General features: G+C 39.3%; 1 protein-coding gene across 1 annotated transcript in view; it reads right to left on the bottom strand.

Annotated features, from left to right (window-relative positions):
* Positions 1-5,306: 5,306 nt before the first annotated feature.
* LOC128658019 (uncharacterized) overlaps positions 5,307-23,337 on the bottom strand; it is a 403,728-nt gene continuing 385,697 nt past the window's right edge. Inside the window, exon 12 of the mRNA XM_053712462.1 lies at positions 5,307-7,590. Within this exon, the coding sequence (XP_053568437.1) occupies positions 6,872-7,590 (719 nt within the window). The 3' untranslated portion in view covers positions 5,307-6,871. The remainder of the gene's footprint in view (positions 7,591-23,337) is intronic.

Raw genomic sequence — 23,337 nt, 5'->3', positions numbered from 1 at the left:
TCCTGCTGAAAATAATCCACACCCAAAATAAAGTTTAACAAAAAACATAAGCAGAAGATTCAAACTAAAACCGCTGCCTGAAGAACTTTTCTACCAAAAACTGCTTCAGAAGAAGAAAACACATCAAAATGGTAGAATTTAGTAAAAGTATGCAAAGAGGACCAAGTTGCTGCTTTGCAGATCTGGTCAACCGAAGCTTCATTCCTAAACGCCCAGGAAGTAGATACTGACCTAGTAGAATGAGCTGTAATTCTCTGAGGCGGAATTTTACCCGACTCAACATAGGCAAGATGAATTAAAGATTTCAACCAAGATGCCAAAGAAATGGCAGAAGCTTTCTGGCCTTTCCTAGAACCGGAAAAGATAACAAATAGACTAGAAGTCTTACGGAAAGATTTCGTAGCTTCAACATAATATTTCAAAGCTCTAACAACATCCAAAGAATGCAATGATTTCTCCTTAGAATTCTTAGGATTAGGACATAATGAAGGAACCACAATTTCTCTACTAATGTTGTTGGAATTCACAACTTTAGGTAAAAATTCAAAAGAAGTTCGCAACACCGCCTTATCCTGATGAAAAATCAGAAAAGGAGACTCACACGAAAGAGCAGATAATTCAGAAACTCTTCTAGCAGAAGAGATGGCCAAAAGGAACAAAACTTTCCAAGAAAGTAATTTAATGTCCAATGAATGCATAGGTTCAAACGGAGGAGCTTGAAGAGCTCCCAGAACCAAATTCAAACTCCAAGGAGGAGAAATTGACTTAATGACAGGTTTTATACGAACCAAAGCTTGTACAAAACAATGAATATCAGGAAGAATAGCAATCTTTCTGTGAAAAAGAACAGAAAGAGCGGAGATTTGTCCTTTCAAAGAACTTGCGGACAAACCCTTATCTAAACCATCCTGAAGAAACTGTAAAATTCTCGGTATTCTAAAAGAATGCCAAGAAAAATGATGAGAAAGACACCAAGAAATATAAGTCTTCCAGACTCTATAATATATCTCTCGAGATACAGATTTACGAGCCTGTAACATAGAATTAATCACGGAGTCAGAGAAACCTCTATGACCAAGAATCAAGCGTTCAATCTCCATACCTTTAAATTTAAGGATTTCAGATCCGGATGGAAAAAAGGACCTTGTGACAGAAGGTCTGGTCTTAACGGAAGAGTCCATGGTTGGCAAGATGCCATCCGGACAAGATCCGCATACCAAAACCTGTGAGGCCATGCCGGAGCTATTAGCAGAACAAACGAGCATTCCCTCAGAATCTTGGAGATTACTCTTGGAAGAAGAACTAGAGGCGGAAAGATATAGGCAGGATGATACTTCCAAGGAAGTGATAATGCATCCACTGCCTCCGCCTGAGGATCCCGGGATCTGGACAGATACCTGGGAAGTTTCTTGTTTAGATGAGAGGCCATCAGATCTATCTCTGGGAGCCCCCACATTTGAACAATCTGAAGAAATACCTCTGGGTGAAGAGACCATTCGCCCGGATGCAACGTTTGGCGACTGAGATAATCCGCTTCCCAATTGTCTATACCTGGGATATGAACCGCAGAGATTAGACAGGAGCTGGATTCTGCCCAAACCAAAATTCGAGATACTTCTTTCATAGCCAGAGGACTGTGAGTCCCTCCTTGATGATTGATGTATGCCACAGTTGTGACATTGTCTGTCTGAAAACAAATGAACGATTCTCTCTTCAGAAGAGGCCAAAACTGAAGAGCTCTGAAAACTGCACGGAGTTCCAAGATATTGATCGGTAATCTCACCTCCTGAGATTCCCAAACTCCTTGTGCCGTCAGAGATCCCCACACAGCTCCCCAACCTGTGAGACTTGCATCTGTTGAAATTACAGTCCAGGTCGGAAGAACAAAAGAAGCCCCCTGAATTAAACGAAGGTGATCTGTCCACCACGTAAGAGAGTGCCGAACAATCGGTTTTAAAGATATTAATTGATATATCTTCGTGTAATCCCTGCACCATTGGTTCAGCATACAGAGCTGAAGAGGTCGCATGTGAAAACGAGCAAAGGGGATCGCGTCCGATGCAGCAGTCATAAGACCTAGAATTTCCATGCATAAGGCTACCGAAGGGAATGATTGAGACTGAAGGTTTCGACAGGCTGTAATCAATTTTAGACGTCTCTTGTCTGTTAAAGACAGAGTCATGGACACTGAATCTATCTGGAAACCCAGAAAGGTTACCCTTGTTTGAGGAATCAAAGAACTTTTTGGTAAATTGATCCTCCAACCATGATCTTGAAGAAACAACACAAGTCGATTCGTATGAGACTCTGCTAAATGTAAAGACTGAGCAAGTACCAAGATATCGTCCAAATAAGGAAATACCACAATACCCTGTTCTCTGATTACAGACAGAAGGGCACCGAGAATCTTTGTGAAAATTCTTGGAGCTGTAGCAAGGCCAAACGGTAGAGCCACAAATTGGTAATGCTTGTCTAGAAAAGAGAATCTCAGGAACTGATAATGATCTGGATGAATCGGAATATGCAGATATGCATCCTGTAAATCTATTGTGGACATATAATTCCCTTGCTGAACAAAAGGCAATATAGTCCTTACAGTTACCATCTTGAACGTTGGTATCCTTACATAACGATTCAATAATTTTAGATCCAGAACTGGTCTGAAGGAATTCTCCTTCTTTGGTACAATGAAGAGATTTGAATAAAACCCCATCCCCTGTTCCGGAACTGGAACTGGCATAATTACTCCAGCCAACTCTAGATCTGAAACACAATTCAGAAATGCTTGAGCTTTCACTGGATTTACTGGGACATGGGAAAGAAAAAATCTCTTTGCAGGAGGTCTCATCTTGAAACCAATTCTGTACCCTTCTGAAACAATGTTCTGAATCCAAAGATTGTGAACAGAATTGATCCAAATTTCTTTGAAAAAACGTAACCTGCCCCCTACCAGCTGAACTGGAATGAGGGCCGTACCTTCATGTGAACTTAGAAGCAGGCTTTGCCTTTCTAGCAGGCTTGGATTTATTCCAGACTGGAGATGGTTTCCAAACTGAAACTGCTCCTGAGGACGAAGGATCAGGCTTTTGTTCTTTGTTGAAACGAAAGGAACGAAAACGATTGTTAGCCCTGTTTTTACCTTTAGACTTTTTATCCTGTGGTAAAAAAGTTCCTTTCCCACCAGTAACAGTTGAAATAATAGAATCCAACTGAGAACCAAATAATTTGTTTCCCTGGAAAGAAATGGAAAGTAGAGTTGATTTAGAAGCCATATCAGCATTCCAGGTCTTAAGCCATAAAGCTCTTCTGGCTAAGATAGCCAGAGACATAAACCTAACATCAACTCTAATAATATCAAAAATGGCATCACAGATGAAATTATTAGCATGCTGGAGAAGAATAATAATATCATGAGAATCACGATTTGTTACTTGTTGCGCTAGAGTTTCCAACCAAAAAGTTGAAGCTGCAGCAACATCAGCCAATGATATAGCAGGTCTAAGAAGATTACCTGAACATAGATAAGCTTTTCTTAGAAAAGATTCAATTTTTCTATCTAAAGGATCCTTAAACGAGGTACCATCTGACGTAGGAATGGTAGTACGTTTAGCAAGGGTAGAAATAGCCCCATCAACTTTAGGGATTTTGTCCCAAAATTCTAACCTGTCAGGCGGAACAGGATATAATTGCTTAAAACGTTTAGAAGGAGTAAATGAATTACCCAATTTATCCCATTCCTTAGAAATTACTGCAGAAATAGCATTAGGAACAGGAAAGACTTCTGGAATAACCGCAGGAGCTTTAAAAACCTTATCCAAACGTATAGAATTAGTATCAAGAGGACTAGAATCCTCTATTTCTAAAGCAATTAGTACTTCTTTAAGTAAAGAGCGAATAAATTCCATCTTAAATAAATATGAAGATTTATCAGCATCAATCTCTGAGATAGAATCCTCTGAACCAGAAGAGTCCAAAGAATCAGAATGATGGTGTTCATTTAAAAATTCATCTGTAGAGAGAGAAGATTTAAAAGACTTTTTACGTTTACTAGAAGGAGAAATAACAGACAAAGCCTTCTTTATGGATTCAGAAACAAAATCTCTTATGTTATCAGGAACATTCTGCACCTTAGATGTTGAGGGAACTGCAACAGGCAATGGTACATCACTAAAGGAAATATTATCTGCTTTAACAAGTTTGTCATGACAATTATTACAAACAACAGCTGGAGGAATAGCTACCAAAAGTTTACAGCAGATACACTTAGCTTTGGTAGATCCAGCAGGCAGTGGTTTTCCTGTAGTATCTTCTGGCTCAGATGCAACGTGAGACATCTTGCAATATGTAAGAGAAAAAACAACATATAAAGCAAAATAGATCAAATTCCTTATAAGACAGTTTCAGGAATGGGAAAAAAATGCCAAACATCAAGCTTCTAGCAACCAGAAGCAAATGAAAATTGAGACTGAAATAATGTGGAGACAAAAGCGACGCCCATATTTTTTGGCGCCAAATAAGACGCCCACATTATTTGGCGCCTAAATGCTTTTGGCGCCAAAAATGACGCCACATCCGGAACGCCGACATTTTTGGCGCAAAATAACGTTTTTTGACGGAAAAGAATTTTTGCGCCAAAAAAGTCCGCGCCAAGAATGACGCAATAAAATGAAGCATTTTCAGCCCCCGCGAGCCTAACAGCCCACAGGGAAAAAAGTCAAATTTTTGAGGTAAGAAAAAATATGATAATTTAAAGCATAATCCCAAATATGAAACTGACTGTCTGGAAATAAGGAAAGTTGAACATTCTGAGTCAAGGCAAATAAATGTTTGAATACATATATTTAGAACTTTATAAATAAAGTGCCCAACCATAGCTTAGAGTGTCACAGAAAATAAGACTTACTTACCCCAGGACACTCATCTACATGTTTGTAGAAAGCCAAACCAGTACTGAAACGAGAATCAGTAGAGGAAATGGTAAATATAAGAGTATATCGTCGATCTGAAAAGGGAGGTAAGAGATGAATCTCTACGACCGATAACAGAGAACCTTATGAAATAGATCCCGTAGAAGGAGATCACTGCATTCAATAGGCAATACTCTCTTCACATCCCTCTGACATTCACTGCACGCTGAGAGGAAAACCGGGCTCCAACTTGCTGCGGAGCGCATATCAACGTAGAATCTAGCACAAACTTACTTCACCACCTCCCTTGGAGGCAAAGTTTGTAAAACTGATTTGTGGGTGTGGTGAGGGGTGTATTTATAGGCATTTTAAGGTTTGGGAAACTTTGCCCCTCCTGGTAGGAATGTATATCCCATACGTCACTAGCTCATGGACTCTTGTTAATTACATGAAAGAAATAGTATTTAAATTACATTTTAGTACAATGCATTTTCATGCAAACAGTGAGTAGCTATAAACAGTTAATTAAGCATTACGCTGCATCCTGTAGCCAGAGATGGCTATAAAAATCCAGAAAAGAGCTTTTGGAAGTCTCTTGCACTTTTTAACGTAGGTGCTCACAATGTACAACTATACAACTGTTCAATTTAACTTTCAGCTATGGAAGTTGTCGCCTATGAGATTTATAATGCCCTCAACAGTACCTACATTTCAAAAAAGGGTCTTTGACTATATGTGTATAACCTTGAATTGTTCATGTGGCTCCCAAGAGCCTCTACTCAAATAAAAGCACATTTTATTTAAAAGAGGGATTTATTGGATTTAAAACAAGTTGTCTTGGGTTTGCTTAGGCATTTTTTAAAAGTGCCTAGAGACAACTTAGATTAGATCTTATTTATTTTTTAAATTGTGCTTAAAGGGATACTAAACCCATTGTATTTCTTTCATGATTCAAATAGAGCATGCAATTTTAACCCTTTGGCTGCTAAGCCATTTCCCACCTTGGTGTCAAGCTGGTTTTGAGATATATATATATATATATATATATATATATATACTTTTATTTTTTTAAATATATTTTTTTACACTTTTACTTTTTCCTCCCAGATCTCCAAAACTTATAGGCAATTACCTTTCCAATGGTGGGTCTTGTGGGTCTGTAGCTGTTTAGATGCCCGAGATACAGGCATTTAAGCAGCATGCCCTCATCTCCCTATATTGTCCATTGTTAATTTTAAATAAAGTTGTGCAGTGACATAATCACGTCATTGCGTGTGACGTTACCATGCGAAACGTGAAGCCCTGGCGATGCCTCTCACTATTCAGGCCAGATTGCCGAGATAGGAGTAGGTGGGAGCCCCCAGATTGTCCTCAAGGTGGGTGGAGTGCTAGTGACGGCTCTGAGCCGTCGTTGGCACTTGGCTGAGAAAATTTGCGACAGCTCAGAGCTGTTGTTAGCACTCAAAGGGGTTAAGCAACTATTTGAAAAAGCAGGAATATAAGTTAAGGAGCCAAACAATTTTTGGTTCAAAAATGAGCTGGCTCCTTAGCTTAGATTCCTGCTTTCTCAAATAAAGATAGCAAGAGAACAAAGAAAAATTCATAATAGGAGTAAATTAGAAAGTTGCTTAACATTGCATGCTCTATTTGAATGACATCAAATGTGGGGTTTAGTATCCCTTTAAACTTTATTTTGCCAAGTTATATGCCATTTGGAAGAACAGGTAACTGTCTAGCAAAAAGTAGATCTTGGGGATTTCTAGGCCCTAACGAAGCTGAGATGAGGGGTTTTACTACTGATCCTCTATTTAGCTCCCTATTGGACTGCAGCAGTCTAACACACGTTTCTGGAACTTGGGTATTCCTCTAGCATTATCGAAAACCTTGTAACTGCTTGATGACCACCCCCGCAGGATTATGACACACAGTCATCATCAAATGTCTAGGCACTGTGTGGATAATGACTAAAACGTTAGGTTAAGATCTGATGTCCCACAATCAGAATGGGTTTTCTCTTTAATATGAATTTTTTTCTGATGAGTAATAAGAGTTGATTTTTTTGTAAAGCATTTCCCACATTCATAACATGAAAATTCCCTTTCTCCTGTATGAATTTTCATATGAGCAATAAGATTTGATTTCAAGGTAAAGCATTTCCCACATTCAGAACATGAAAATGCCCTTTCTCCTGTATGAATTTTCAGATGATTAATAAGATCTGATTTCTGATGAAAACATTTCCCACAATCAGAACATTCAAATCTCCTTTCTCCTGTATGTATCTTCTGATGTCTTAAAAGTTGTGATTTGCAAGTAAAACATTTCCCACATTCAGAACATGAAAATGGTTTCTCTCCTGTATGAATTCTCAGATGGTCTACAAGATATGATTTCTGGGTAAAACATTTATCACATACAAAACATGTAAAGGCTTTCTCTCCTGTGTGGATTTTCTCATGATTAATAAGTCTTGATTTTCTGGCAAAACATTTCCCACATACAGAACATGAAAATGGTTTATCTCCTGTATGAATTTTGATATGGTCATTAAGGTGTGATTTCTTGGTAAAACATTTTCCACATTCGGAACAGAAATGTCGCACTTTGCTTCTTATTTGGAAAATATTTAAAGAAGCATCTGCAGTCTGATTGCGACTTGGATTGCTGCAGTTTGCGAATCTACCTGTTGAAAAGAAATACAATAGGAGTAATGTTAATTAATTACATTATTATTTTATTTTAAGAACATTTTAATTATTCAGAATTACTGTCAACTACATAGGGAAAGGACCAGATAACAACACTAAACTTTTTCCGGCCACCAAAATAAGACTTCTAAGACAGTTTACTGGACATTAGGGACTAATGAAGATTTCATACAAAAAAGTAATGTATAATGTTTAATATAACTATATTGTGAACCTGTGCAAATAAATATTTCTAGAATATCTAGAATTAATTCTGATACTAGGTTTAGCTATTTTTTTTTAATGTAACTAAAATAATTTAGTGTTTTCAAAAGCATGTTCATTGAGTGTATCATTTGGACATAAAACTGGTATTCAATTGGCTGAGACAGTCTTCATTGTGTGGCTATAATATGCTGTATAAATAACAAACAGTAGGGAGGACAAAAGAACACAAACGGACAAAGACTTCAGATACCTTCGCAAGCACAAACATTGGTATAGTGAGGTAGATTGCAATAAAACCTTACATTTTCTCACCATTCATCTAAATATATTTTTCATTTAATAAAATTAATCTTTTTTTTATAAGGCTGGTGTAAATGTAGTTCTTAAGTAATAGGTAACTGGCATTTAATAAAAAATAATAATAATAACATATATTTCTTCAGTTTGGACTCAAAGCTCTTAGTTTTCTCTCATACAGGTGGTGAGAGTCTATGATCCACTACTCCTGGCAATTACTCTTCTCTACCACTAGTAGGAGGCAAAGATTCCAAAACTCCAAGAGCCCTATTAAAGCCCTTCTACCTTACACATACCTTAGCCTTTACTTTGTCTCCGCTGGTGGTGACTGAAGATTGAAGATGTGCTTATACATATACACATATATACACACACACACCCGTTAGAGACCACAATCACTGGGTTTGTGCCAAAAAGAAACAAGATAGTTTTATTACATGGTTACGATTCGAGTCACCAAAACGTTACCATTTAATAAAACTATTTTGTTTCTTTTTGCCACAAATGCAGTGAGTGTGGTCTCTTTTGTGGATTCTATTATTGACAATTTTTATACCTGCACCCTGGGTCATTGGCTGAATGTTAGTGAGAGTGTGGACCCATTTGACTTTTTCCCCCTTCACCAATTGCCAATGGGTTCTCCCCTAACTTTTGTTTTGAATAATAATACACTAGGTGTGATATGTTTATTTTATTTTTATTCTTCATTAATGGAAAATGGGTTGTTTGAATAACACATTGGGAATTTTTTTTATATAACCATATGAGAATATCATGAATAAGTGTTTTTGGATTCATTACAAGGCCTGAAAATTTTATATATATATATATATATATATATATATATATATATATATATGAAAAGGAAGAAACTGATAGAGAAAATAGGGCGCAAATAAATATAGAAAAGAATTATAAAAAAAGGAAATCAATTTATTTAATTATAATAATAATGTATTATCGGTGAACTAATAGTGTATAAAATTCATATGTAAATAGAATTCATATGTAAATAGATAAAATAGTTCTGATAAAAAATATATATATAAATCAATTGGTTGAGCGCTTGATGGGCTAGATGTACATTAAACACAAGAAAATGAATTGTCTAACATACAGTATAGTGTAAAAAACTCTTGTATAACACATATAAAAGTTAATCAAATATGCAATAAAAGATCATCTGAATAGGTAAAAAATATATATATAAAATAGTATACAAGACTGCCTTCATGTAAGAGGCAGATTCCTCAAGGGGTGTCTACTTACACTCCTTTATCTCAATCAATATGAGGTAAGTGCCGCGCAGTGTCTGTAGAGAACTCCCTTGGATCACCAGCTGTTCACAGAAATAGGATATCCACTCACAGGACTTCGGTTGAAGTACTTGTCTTTGTCTTTGTGGGAGTAGTATAACCCCCTTCACCGGATGGCCACGAGCATGTAAAACAAATGAGAACAGTAATAGTGCAACCCCGTATTTAAATTGTGAAAATTGCTTTATTCCATACAGTGCACTCACATTTAAAACCCTCAAGTATGTATGAGGTATATTTTGACAGTATAAAAACAGAGACCAATTGTTCCTGCAAGCGATATTTAACAGATACTGTTCCCAAGTATTTAAGCTCAGTTTTAGAGTATTAAAGTCCAAAAAATGAAACCAATAAATAGCAGTCCTGGTGTGTCCTATTTCATATCAACCACTTATTCCTTACGCGTTTCAAAGGCATTAGTATTTGACAGCCTTCTTCGTCAGAGGATTTTACAGACAGCTGGTAAACGAGTTGTATTTCAAGCGGAGCGGCGGCACACTCCCCCCAAAAACAGAAGTCTCATTGGTACAAAAAGAAATCACATGACCGGCCATCCGCCTATGATAGTTTCGAGTCATGGATTGGCTGCTGCTCAAAGTTAGTTCAAAGTCTCTTATTTGATAACACGGCAATTGTGCAAATAAAAAGCAACACCATATGTATACCTTAAATACTGTTAATATCCTGAATTTTTTAGTGTGATACTTGCGGTACACTAAGATACGCTAGTCCATATATTTACAAGCGTGTCTCAATAATGGCATTTTATATATAGCTGATATTTAAAACAAACAGTATATATACAGATAATAATACAATAAAATTATATTATGTTTAAATATACTTAATAAAAAAAAAACCAATATGCAAATAAGTGATAAAAAAATATATATACACGTAAATATGTATAAATGTTATTAAAAACCCATTTGATAAGAAAGTAGAAGAGAAGTTTGATAATATGAATTATAGCTTTAAAACAAATTTATGAATAGATAATAAGAACAGGGGATAGTACAACCTTAGTGTTTGTGACATAGGAGATATAGGAGATATATATCTCCTATGTCACAAACACTAAGGTTGTACTATCCCCTGTTCTTATTATCTATTCATAAATTTGTTTTAAAGCTATAATTCATATTATCAAACTTCTCTTCTACTTTCTTATCAAATGGGTTTTTAATAACATTTATACATATTTACGTGTATATATATTTTTTATCACTTATTTGCATATTGTTTTTTTTTTATTAAGTATATTTAAACATAATATAATTTTATTGTATTATTATCTGTATATATACTGTTTGTTTTAAATATCAGCTATATATAAAATGCCATTATTGAGACACGCTTGTAAATATATGGACTAGCGTATCTTAGTGTACCGCAAGTATCACACTAAAAAATTCAGGATATTAACAGTATTTAAGGTATACATATGGTGTTGCTTTTTATTTGCACAATTGCCGTGTTATCAAATAAGAGACTTTGAACTAACTTTGAGCAGCAGCCAATCCATGACTCGAAACTATCATAGGCGGATGGCCGGTCATGTGATTTCTTTTTGTACCAATGAGACTTCTGTTTTTGGGGGGAGTGTGCCGCCGCTCCGCTTGAAATACAACTCGTTTACCAGCTGTCTGTAAAATCCTCTGACGAAGAAGGCTGTCAAATACTAATGCCTTTGAAACGCGTAAGGAATAAGTGGTTGATATGAAATAGGACACACCAGGACTGCTATTTATTGGTTTCATTTTTTGGACTTTAATACTCTAAAACTGAGCTTAAATACTTGGGAACAGTATCTGTTAAATATCGCTTGCAGGAACAATTGGTCTCTGTTTTTATACTGTCAAAATATACCTCATACATACTTGAGGGTTTTAAATGTGAGTGCACTGTATGGAATAAAGCAATTTTCACAATTTAAATACGGGGTTGCACTATTACTGTTCTCATTTGTTTTACATGCTCGTGGCCATCCGGTGAAGGGGGTTATACTACTCCCACAAAGACAAAGACAAGTACTTCAACCGAAGTCCTGTGAGTGGATATCCTATTTCTGTGAACAGCTGGTGATCCAAGGGAGTTCTCTACAGACACTGCGCGGCACTTACCTCATATTGATTGAGGTAAAGGAGTGTAAGTAGACACCCCTTGAGGAATCTGCCTCTTACATGAAGGCAGTCTTATATACTATTTTATATATATATTTTTTACCTATTCAGATGATCTTTTATTGCATATTTGATTAACTTTTATATGTGTTATACAAGAGTTTTTTACACTATACTGTATGTTAGACAATTCATTTTCTTGTGTTTAATGTACATCTAGCCCATCAAGCGCTCAACCAATTGATTTATATATATATTTTTTATCAGAACTATTTTATCTATTTACATATGAATTCTATTTACATATGAATTTTATACACTATTAGTTCACCGATAATACATTATTATTATAATTAAATAAATTGATTTCCTTTTTTTATAATTCTTTTCTATATTTATTTGCGCCCTATTTTCTCTATCAGTTTCTTCCCTTTCATTTTCTCTTACTTACCTTGGTTAGAGGGTTTAGGGACTCTCTCTCCAGGGTAGATAGATTGGGGCAGCATTTAAATTAATTTAATTAATTTTTTGAACATTACTATTTTTCAAATTTTAAAGTGTAGGTTTCTTTAGTTGCGCCAGTTGCACACCCATCTTTTTCTTATATATATATATATATATATATATATTATATATATATATATATATATATATATTATATATATATATATATAAATCAATGTAAATATTTGCATAGGAAATTAGTACATCTAGGCAAGTATCCCCGCTTGCTTTCTCCCAGAAATTCTTAATATACAATGTTTCCAATGCACAAGAGAATTGTGGGTAAGATATGCAAATTAGATATGCAAATTCTCAGTTTTTTGCTTCAAAAAACATAATTTATGCTTATCTGATAAATTTATTTATCTTGTAGTGTATCCAGTCCACGGATCATCCATTACTTGTGGGATATATTCCCTTCCCAAAAGGAAGTTGCAAGAGGATCACCCACAGCAGAGCTGCTATATAGCTCCTCCCCTCACATGTCATATCCAGTCATTCGACCGAAACAAGACGAGAAAGGAGAAACCATAGGGTGCAGTGGTGACTGTAGTTTAATTAAAAATTTAGACCTGCCTTAAAAGGACAGGGCGGGCCGTGGACTGGATACACTACAAGAGAAATAAATTTATCAGGTAAGCATAAATTATGTTTTCTCTTGTTAAGTGTATCCAGGCCACGGATCATCCATTACTTGTGGGATACCAATACCAAAGCTTAAGTACACGGATGATGGGAGGGACAAGGCAGGAACTTAAACGGAAGGAACCACTGCCTGTAGAACCTTTCTCCCAAAAACAGCCTCCGAAGAAGCAAAAGTGTCAAATTTGTAAAATTTTGAAAAAGTGTGAAGCGAAGACCAAGTCGCAGCCTTGAAAATCTGTTCAACAGAGGCCTCATTTTTAAAGGCCCAGGTGGAAGCAACAGCTCTAGTAGAATGAGCTGTAATCCTTTCAGGGGGCTGCTGTCCAGCAGTCTCATAGGCTAAGCGTATTATGCTTCTAAGCCAAAAGGAGAGAGAAGTTGCCGAAGCATTTTGACCTCTCCTCTGCCCAGAGTAAACGACAAACAGGGCAGATGTTTGACGAAAATCTTTAGTTGCCTGTAAGTAGAACCTTAAGGCACGGACTACGTCCAGATTATGTAAAAGACGTTCCTTCTTTGAAGAAGGATTAGGGCACAATGATGGGACAACAATCTCTTGATTGATATTCCTGTTAGAAACCACCTTAGGTAAAAACCCAGGTTTAGTACGCAGAACTACCTTGTCTGAATGGAAAATCAGATAAGGAGAATCACAATGTAAGGCAGATAACTCAGAGACTCTTCGAGCTGAGGAAATAGCTATCAAAAACAGAACTTTCCAAGATAAAAGTTTAATATCAATGGAATGAAGGGGTTCAAACGGAACTCCTTGAAGAACTTTAAGAACCAAGTTTAAGCTCCACGGAGGAGCAACAGTTTTAAACACAGGCTTAATCCTAGCCAAAGCCTGACAAAAAGCCTGGACGTCTGGAACTTCTGCCAGACGCTTGTGCATAAGAATAGACAGAGCAGAGATCTGTCCCTTTAATGAACTAGCTGATAAGCCTTTTTCCAAACCCTCTTGGAGATAGGACAATATCCTAGGAATCCTAACCTTACTCCATGAGTAACTCTTGGATTCGCACCAATACAGGTATTTACGCCATATCTTATGGTAGATTTTCCTGGTAACAGGCTTTCGTGCCTGTATTAAGGTATCAATAACTGACTCGGAGAAGTCACGCTTTGATAGGATCAAGCGTTCAATCTCCATGCAGTCAGTCTCAGAGAAATTAGATTTGGATGATTGAAAGGACCTTGTATTAGAAGGTCTTGCCTCAGAGGTAGAGTCCATGGTGGACAGGACGACATGTCCACTAGGTCTGCATACCAGGTCCTGCGTGGCCACGCAGGCGCTATCAGAATCACTGATGCTCTCTCCTGTTTGATCTTGGCAATCAGTCGAGGGAGCAGAGGAAACGGTGGAAACACATAAGCCAGGTTGAAGAACCAAGGAGCTGCTAGAGCATCTATCAGCGTCGCTCTCGGGTCCCTGGACCTGGATCCGTAACGAGGAAGCTTGGCGTTCTGGCGAGACGCCATGAGATCCAGTTCTGGTTTGCCCCAACGATGGACCAGTTGAGCAAACACCTCCGGATGGAGTTCCCACTCCCCCGGATGAAAAGTCTGACGACTTAGAAAATCCGCCTCCCAGTTCTCCACGCCTGGGATGTGGATCGCTGACAAGTGGCAAGAGTGAGACTCTGCCCAGCGAATTATCTTTGAGACTTCTAACATTGCTAGGGAACTCCTGGTTCCCCCTTGATGGTTGATGTAAGCCACAGTCGTGATGTTGTCCGACTGAAATCTGATGAACCTCAGTGTTGCTAACTGAGGCCAAGCTAGAAGAGCATTGAATATTGCTCTTAACTCCAGAATATTTATTGGGAGGAGTTTCTCCTCCTGAGTCCACGATCCCTGAGCCTTCAGGGAGTTCCAGACTGCGCCCCAACCTAGAAGGCTGGCATCTGTTGTTACAATCGTCCAATCTGGCCTGCGAAAGGTCATACCCTTGGACAGATGGACCCGAGATAGCCACCAGAGAAGAGAATCTCTGGTCTCTTGATCTAGATTTAGTAGAGGGGACAAATCTGAGTAATCCCCATTCCACTGACCTAGCATGCACAATTGCAGCGGTCTGAGATGCAGGCGCGCAAATGGCACTATGTCCATTGCCGCTACCATTAAGCCGATTACTTCCATGCACTGAGCCACTGACGGGCGTGGAATGGAATGAAGGACACGGCAAGCATTTAAAAGTTTTGATAACCTGGACTCTGTCAGGTAAATTTTCATTTCTACAGAATCTATCAGGGTCCCTAGGAAGGAGACTTTTGTGAGTGGCGATAGAGAACTCTTTTCCACGTTCACTTTCCACCCATGCGACCTCAGAAATGCCAGAACTATCTCTGTATGAGACTTGGCAATTTGAAAGCTTGATGCCTGTATCAGGATGTTGTCTAGATACGGAGCCACCGCTATGCCTCGCGGTCTTAGAACCGCCAGAAGTGAGCCCAGAACCTTTGTAAAGATTCTCGGGGCAGTAGCCAACCCGAAGGGGAGAGCTACAAAATTGGTAATGCCCGTCTAGAAAGGCAAATCTTAGGAACCGATGATGATCTTTGTGAATCGGTATGTGAAGGTAGGCATCCTTTAAATCCACTGTGGTCATGTACTGACCCTCTTGGATCATGGGTAGGATGGTCCGAATAGTTTCCATTTTGAATGATGGTACTCTTAGGAATTTGTTTAAGATCTTTAGGTCCAAGATTGGTCTGAAGGTTCCCTCTTTCTTGGGAACCACAAACAGATTTGAATAAAATCCCTGTCCTTGTTCCGTCCGCGGAACTGGGTGGATCACCCCCATTACTAGGAGGTCTTGTACACAGCTTAGGAATGCCTCTTTCTTTATCTGGTTTTCTGATAACCTTGAAAGATGAAATCTCCCTCGAGGAGGAGAAGCCTTGAAGTCCGTTTCCGGATAGGGTGCCGTTCCTTCATGCTGTCTTGGGGGCAGCAGCAGGTTTTCTGGCCTGCTTGCCCTTGTTCCAGGACTGGTTAGGTTTCCAGGCCTGTCTGGAATGAGCAACAGTTCCTTCCTGTTTTGGAGCGGAGGAAGTTGATGCTGCTCCTGCCTTGAAATTTCGAAAGGCACGAAAATTAGACTGTTTGGCCTTTGATTTGGCCCTGTCCTGAGGAAGGGTATGACCCTTACCTCCAGTAATGTCAGCAATAATTTCTTTCAAGCCGGGCCCGAATAAGGTCTGCCCCTTGAAAGGAATATTAAGTAATTTAGATTTAGAAGTCACGTCAGCTGACCAGGATTTAAGCCATAGCGCCCTCCGCGCCTGGATGGCGAATCCGGAGTTCTTAGCCGTTAGTTTAGTCAAATGTACAATGGCATCAGAAACAAATGAGTTAGCTAGCTTAAGTGATTTAAGCTTGTCCATAATTTCATCCAATGGAGCTGTGTGAATGACCTCTTCCAGAGACTCAAACCAGAATGCCGCAGCAGCAGTGACAGGCGCAATGCGTGCAAGGGGCTGCAGGATAAAACCTTGTTGAACAAACATTTTCTTAAGGTAACCTAATTTTTTATCCATTGGATCCAAAAAAGCACAACTGTCCTCAACTGGGATAGTGGTACGCTTTGCTAAAGTAGAAACTGCTACCTCCACCTTAGGGACCGTTTGCCATAAGTCCCGTGTAATGGCGTCTATTGGGAACATTTTTCTAAATATAGGAGGAGGGGAAAAGGGCACACCAGGCCTATCCCACTCCTTGCTAATAATTTCTGTAAGCCTTTTAGGTATAGGGAAAACATCAGTACACACCGGTACCGCATAGTATCTATCCAGCCTGCACAATTTCTCTGGAATTGCAACTGTGTTACAGTCGTTCAGAGCAGCTAAAACCTCCCCAAGCAATACACGGAGGTTCTCAAGCTTAAATTTAAAATTAGAGATCTCTGAATCAGGTTTCCCCGGATCAGATCCGTCACCCACAGAATGAAGCTCTCCGTCCTCATGTTCTGCAAACTGTGACCCAGTATCAGACATGGCTCTTACAGCACCTGCGCGCTCTGCATCTCTCCTAATCCCAGAGCTATCGCGCTTGCCTCTCAATTCTGGCAATCTTCTAGATAATACTTCTGACAGGGTATTATTCATGATTGTAGCCATGTCCTGTAAAGTAATTGCTATGGGTGTCCCTGATGTACTTGGCGCCATTATTAGCGTGCGCCACCTGAGCGGGAGGCGAAGGTACTGACACGTGAGGAGAGTTAATCGGCATAACTTCCCCCTCGTCGTCTGGTGATAATTCTTTTATAGATAAAGACTGATCTTTATTATTTAAAGTGAAATCAATACATTTAGTACACATATTCCTATGGGGCTCCACACTGGCTTTCAAACATAATGAACAAGTAGATTCATCTATGTCAGACATGTTTAAACAGACTAGCAATAAGACTGGCAAGCTTGAAAAACACTTTACAACAAGTTTACAAGCAATATAAAAAACGCTACTGCGCCTTTAAGAAGCACAAAACCTGTCTCAAGTTGAAATAACAATGAACCAAAGCAGTTATACCAACCAAATTTTCACAGTAAATGCATTAAGTTAGCAGAGCATTGCACCCACTTGCAAATGGATGATTAACCCCTTAATACCCAAAACGGAATAACAATAGAAAAAAACGTTTTTTAAAAACAGTCACACACACTGTCACAGCTCTGCTGTGACTTTTTACCTCCCTCAATATGACTTTTGAAGCCTTTTGAGCCCTCTAGAGAAGTCCTGGATCATGCAGGAAGAAGCAGGAAGTCTGAGTCTGAATTTTTACTGCGCAAAAAAAGCGCTAAAATAGGCCCCTCCCACTCATATTACAACAGTGGGAAGCCTCAGTTAACAGTTTCTATGCAGAAATTAGCCAGCCATGTGGAAAAAATTATGCCCCAATAAGTTTTATCACCAAATGTACGTTAAAAAACGATTAAACATGCCAGCAAACGTTTTAAAACACATTTTTTTGAAGAGTATATATCTCTATTAATAAGCCTGATACCAGTCGCTTTCACTGCATTTAAGGCTTTACTTACATTACTTCGGTATCAGCAGCATTTTCTTAGTCAATTCCATTCCTTAGAAAAATATTTTACTGCACATACCTTAGTTGCAGGAAACCTGCACGCCATTCCCTCTCTGAAGTTACCTCACTCCTCAGAATGTGTGAGAACAGCAAGTGGATCTTAGTTACTTCTGCTAAGATCATAGAAAACGCAGGCAGATTCTTCTTCCAAATACTGCCTTAGAAAAAACAGGACACTCCGGTGCCATTTAAAAATAACAAACTTTTGATTGAAGAAATAAACTAAGTATAAAACACCACAGTCCTCTCACGACCTATCTATGTTGAGGGTTGCAAGAGAATGACTGGATATGACATGTGAGGGGAGGAGCTATATAGCAGCTCTGCTGTGGGTGATCCTCTTGCAACTTCCTGTTGGGAAGGGAATATATCCCACAAGTAATGGATGATCCGTGGACTGGATACACTTAACAAGAGAAATACTGTTTTGACACAGCGATCCTTTTAAACAGGAATATGACAGCAAACCAGAAATCACTCACTAGACCAGCCTGTTTCGTTCTTTTTGGAACTCATCAGTAGGAGATAGATTTCTGGTTGCTGCATTGGAAAAGCTATTTTCATGGTTAAACCAAAATTCATTAAAATTATGGGGGGAGATAAAAAAACTGAAATTAAAATCCTCCATGTCTCAAAATTAAATCAATGTAAATATTTGCATATTTGCTGTCATATTCCTGTTTAAAAGGATCGCTGTGTCAAAACAGTTTTTTGAAGCAAAAAAACTGAGAATTTGCATATCTCATTTGCATATCTTACCCACAATTCTCTTGTGCATTGGAAACATTGTATATTAAGAATTTCTGGGGGAAAGCAAGCGGGGATACTTGCCTAGATGTACTAATTTCCTATGCAAATATTTACATTGATTTAATTTTGAGACATGGAGGATTTTAATTTCAGTTTTTTATCTCCCCCCATAATTTTAATGAATTTTGGTTTAACCATGAAAATAGCTTTTCCAATGCAGCAACCAGAAATCTATCTCCTACTGATGAGTTCCAAAAAGAACGAAACAGGCTGGTCTAGTGAGTGATTTCTGGTTTGCTGTCATATTCCTGTTTAAAAGGATCGCTGTGTCAAAACAGTATTTTTGAAGCAAAAAAAAATGAGAATTTGCATATCTAATTTGCATATCTTACCCACAATTCTCTTGTGCATTGGAAACATTGTATACTTGCCTAGATGTACTAATTTCCTATGCAAATATTTACATCGATTTAATTTTGAGACATGGAAGATTTTAATTTTAGTTTTTTATCTCCCCCCATAATTTTAATATATACATACATACATACACACACGTATACACACACATACATTCTCTCTCTTTTCTCTTGATCCATAGATGTTATTATAATGTGATATCAAATATAATAAATTTTATTTTTCGGGTTATTAATGACATGACTATGATGTTCTTTGTATTAGATTTATTCTTGTAAAATAAAGAAAATAAAAACAGAAATTTATCAGGTAAGCATAATTTTTTTCTCTTGTGGTGTATCCAGTCCACGGGTTCATCCATTACTTGTGGGATATTCTCCTTCCCAACAGGAAGTTGCAAAGAGGACACCCACAGAAGATGTCTATATAGCTCCTCCCCTAACCCCCACCTCCAGTCATTCGACCGAAGACAAGTAAGAAAAAACATAATTTATGCTTACCTGATACATTTTTTTTCTCTTGTGGTGTATCCAGTCCACTGATCATCCATTACTTGTGGGATATTCTCATTCCCAACAGGAAGTTGCAAGAGGACACCCACGGCAGAGCTGTCTATATAGCTCCTCCCCTAACTGCCACATCCAGTCATTCGACCGAAAACAAGCAGAGAAAGGAGAAACCATAGGGTGCAGTGGTGACTGTAGTTTAAAATTAAAAAATTCCTGCCTTAAAATGACAGGGCGGGCCGTGGACTGGATACACCACAAGAGAAATAAATTTATCAGGTAAGCATAAATTATGTTTTCTCTTGTAAGGTGTATCCAGTCCACGGATCATCCATTACTTGTGGGATACCAATACCAAAGCTAAAGTACACGGATGAAGGGAGGGACAAGGCAGGTACTTAAACGGAAGGTACCACTGCCTGTAAAACCTTTCTCCCAAAAATAGCCTCCGAAGAAGCAAAAGTATCAAATTTGTAGAATTTTGAAAAAGTATGAAGCGAAGACCAAGTCGCCGCCTTACAAATCTGTTCAACAGAAGCCTCATTTTTAAAGGCCCATGTGGAAGCCACCGCTCTAGTAGAATGAGCTGTAATCCTTTCTGGAGGCTGCTGGCCAGCAGTCTCATAGGCTAAGCGGATTATGCTTCTTAGCCAAAAAGAAAGAGAGGTTGCCGAAGCCTTTTGACCTCTCCTCTGTCCAGAGTAGACAACAAACAAAGCAGATGTTTGACGAAAATCTTTAGTAGCTTGTAAGTAAAACTTTAAAGAAGGATTAGGACACAAAGACAGAACAACAATCTCTTGATTGATATTCTTATTAGATACCACCTTAGGTAAAAACCCAGGTTTGGTACACAGAACTACCTTATCTGCATGGAAGATCAGATAAGGAGAATCACATTGTAAGGCAGATAACTCGGAAACTCTACGAGCCGAGGAAATAGCTACCAAAAAAAGAACTTTCCAAGATAAAAGTTTGATATCTATGGAATGAAGAGGTTCAAACGGAACCCCCTGAAGAACTTTAAGAACCAAATTTAAGCTCCAAGGTGGAGCAACAGGTTTAAACACAGGCTTTATTCTAACTAAAGCCTGACAAAATGCCTGAACGTCTGGGACCTCCGCCAGACGCTTGTGCAAAAGAATAGATAGCGCAGAAATCTGTCCCTTTAAGGAACTAGCTGACAATCCTTTCTCCAATCCTTCTTGGAGAAAAGATAATATCCTGGGAATCCTGACCTTACTCCATGAGTAGCCCTTGGATTCACACCAATAAAGATATTTACGCCATATTTTATGATAGATTTTCCTGGTTACAGGCTTTCGTGCCTGAATTAAGGTATCAATGACTGACTCGGAGAAACCACGCTTTGATAAAATCAAGCGTTCAATCTCCAGGCAGTCAGCTTCAGAGAAATTAGATTTGGATGGTTGAAAGGACCTTGAAGTAGAAGGTCCTGTCTCAGCGGCAGAGTCCATGGTGGAAAGGATGACATGTCCACCAGATCTGCATACCAAGTCCTGCGTGGCCACGCAGGCGCTATCAAGATCACTGATGCTCTCTCCTGCTTGATCTTGGCAATCAGACGAGGGAGCAGAGGAAACGGTGGAAACACATAAGCCAGGTTGAAGGACCAAGGCGCTGCTGGAGCATCTATCAGCGTTGCCTTTGGGTCCCTGGACCTGGAACTGTAACAAGGAAGCTAGGCGTTCTGGCGAGACGCCATGAGATCCAGTTCTGGTTTGCTCCAACGATGAACCAATTGTGCAAACACCTCCGGATGGAGTTCCCACTCCCCCGGATGAAAAGTCTGTCGACTTAGAAAATCCGCCTCCCAGTTCTCTACACCTGGGATATGGATAGCTGATAGGTGGCAAGAGTGAATCTCTGCCCAGCAAATTATCTTTGAGACTTCTAACATCGCTAGGGAACTCCTTGTTCCCCCTTGATGATTGATGTAAGCCACAGTCGTGATGTTGTCCGACTGAAATCTGATGAACCTCATTGTCGCTAGCTGAGGCCAAGTCTGAAGAGCATTGAAAATCGCTCTTAGTTCCAGAATGTTTATTGGAAGGAGTGACTCCTCCTGAGTCCACGATCCTTGAGCCTTCAGGGAGTTCCAGACTGCACCCCAACCTAGAAGGCTGGCATCTGTTGTTACAATTGTCCAATCTGGCCTGCGAAAGGTCATACCTTTGGACAGATGGACTCGAGATAGCCACCAGAGAAGAGAATCCCTGGTCTCTTGATCCAGATTTAGTAGAGGGGACAAATCTGTGTAATCCCCATTCCACTGACTGAGCATGCATAGTTGCAGCGGTCTGAGATGTAGGCATGCAAACGGCACTATGTCCATTGCCGCTACCATTAAGCCGATTACTTCCATGCACTGAGCCACCGAAGGGCGAGGAATGGAATAAAGAACACGGCAGGAAATTAGAAGTTTTGATAACCTGGACTCCGGTAAATTTTAATTTCTACAGAATCTATCAGAGTCCCTAGGAAGGAAACTCTTGTGAGGGGGGATAGAGAACTCTTTTACTCGTTCACCTTCCACCCATGCGACCTCAGAAATGCCAACACTATGTCCGTATGAGACTTGGCAATTTGGAAGTTTGACGCCAGAATCAGGATGTCGTCTAAATAAAGGGCCACTGCTATGCCCCGCGACCTTAGGACCACCAGAAGCGACCCCAGAACCTTCGTAAAAATTCTTGGGGCTGTAGCTAACCCAAAGGGAAGAGCTACAAACTGGTAATGCCTGTCTAGGAAGGCAAACCTGAGAAACCGATGATGATCTTTGTGTATCGGAATGTGAAGATAAGCATCCTTTAAATCCACTGTAGTCATGTATTGACCGTCCTGGATCATAGGTAGGATGGTACGAATAGTCTCCATCTTGAATGATGGAACTCTGAGGAATTTGTTTAAGATCTTTAGATCCAAAATTGGTCGGAAGGTTCCCTCTTTTTTGGGAACCACAAACAGATTTGAGTAAAATCCCTGTCCCTGTTCCTCCTTTGGAACTGGATGGATCACTCCCATAACTAGGAGGTCTTGTACACAGTGTAAGAATGCCTCTCTCTTTATCTGGTTTGCAAATAATTGTGAAAGGTGAAATCTCCCTTTTGGGGGGGAAGCTTTGAAGTCCAGAAGATATCCCTGGGATATAATTTCCCACGCCCAGGGATCCTGGACATCTCTTGCCCACACCTGGGCGAAGAGCAAAAGTCTGCCCCCTACTCGATCCGTTACCGGATAGGGGGCCGTTCCTTCATACTGTCTTAGAGGCAGCAGCAGGCTTTTTGGCCTGCTTACCCTTGTTCCAGGTCTGGTTAGGTCTCCAGACCGTCTTGGACTGAGCAAAAGTTCCCTCTTGTTTTGCATTAGAGGAAGTTGATGCCGCACTTGCCTTGAAGTTTCGAAAGGCATGAAAATTAGACTGTTTGGCCCTTGATTTGGACCTATCCTGAGGAAGGGCATGACCTTTTCCTCCAGTGATATCAGCTATAATCTCCTTCAAACCAGGCCCGAATAGGGTCTGCCCCTTGAAGGGAATGTTAAGCAGCTTAGACTTTGAAGTAACGTCAGCTGACCATGATTTAAGCCATAGCGCTCTGCGCGCCTGGATAGCAAAACCAGAATTCTTAGCTGTTAGTTTAGTAAAATGAACAATGGCATCAGAAACAAAAGAACTGGCTAGCTTAAGTGCTCTAAGCTTGTCAAGTATGTCATCCAATGGAGTCGCTACATGTAAAGCCTCTTCCAGAGACTCAAACCAGAATGCCGCAGCAGCAGTGACAGGAGCAATGCATGCAAGGGGCTGTAGGATAAAACCTTGTTGAATAAACATTTTTGTAAGGTA

This window comes from Bombina bombina, chromosome 4 (assembly GCF_027579735.1).
Source record: "Bombina bombina isolate aBomBom1 chromosome 4, aBomBom1.pri, whole genome shotgun sequence".
Lineage (NCBI taxonomy): Eukaryota > Metazoa > Chordata > Amphibia > Anura > Bombinatoridae > Bombina > Bombina bombina.
The sequence above is the reverse complement of the archived record's forward strand: the minus strand, read 5'-3'. Positions and strand labels throughout refer to the sequence as shown.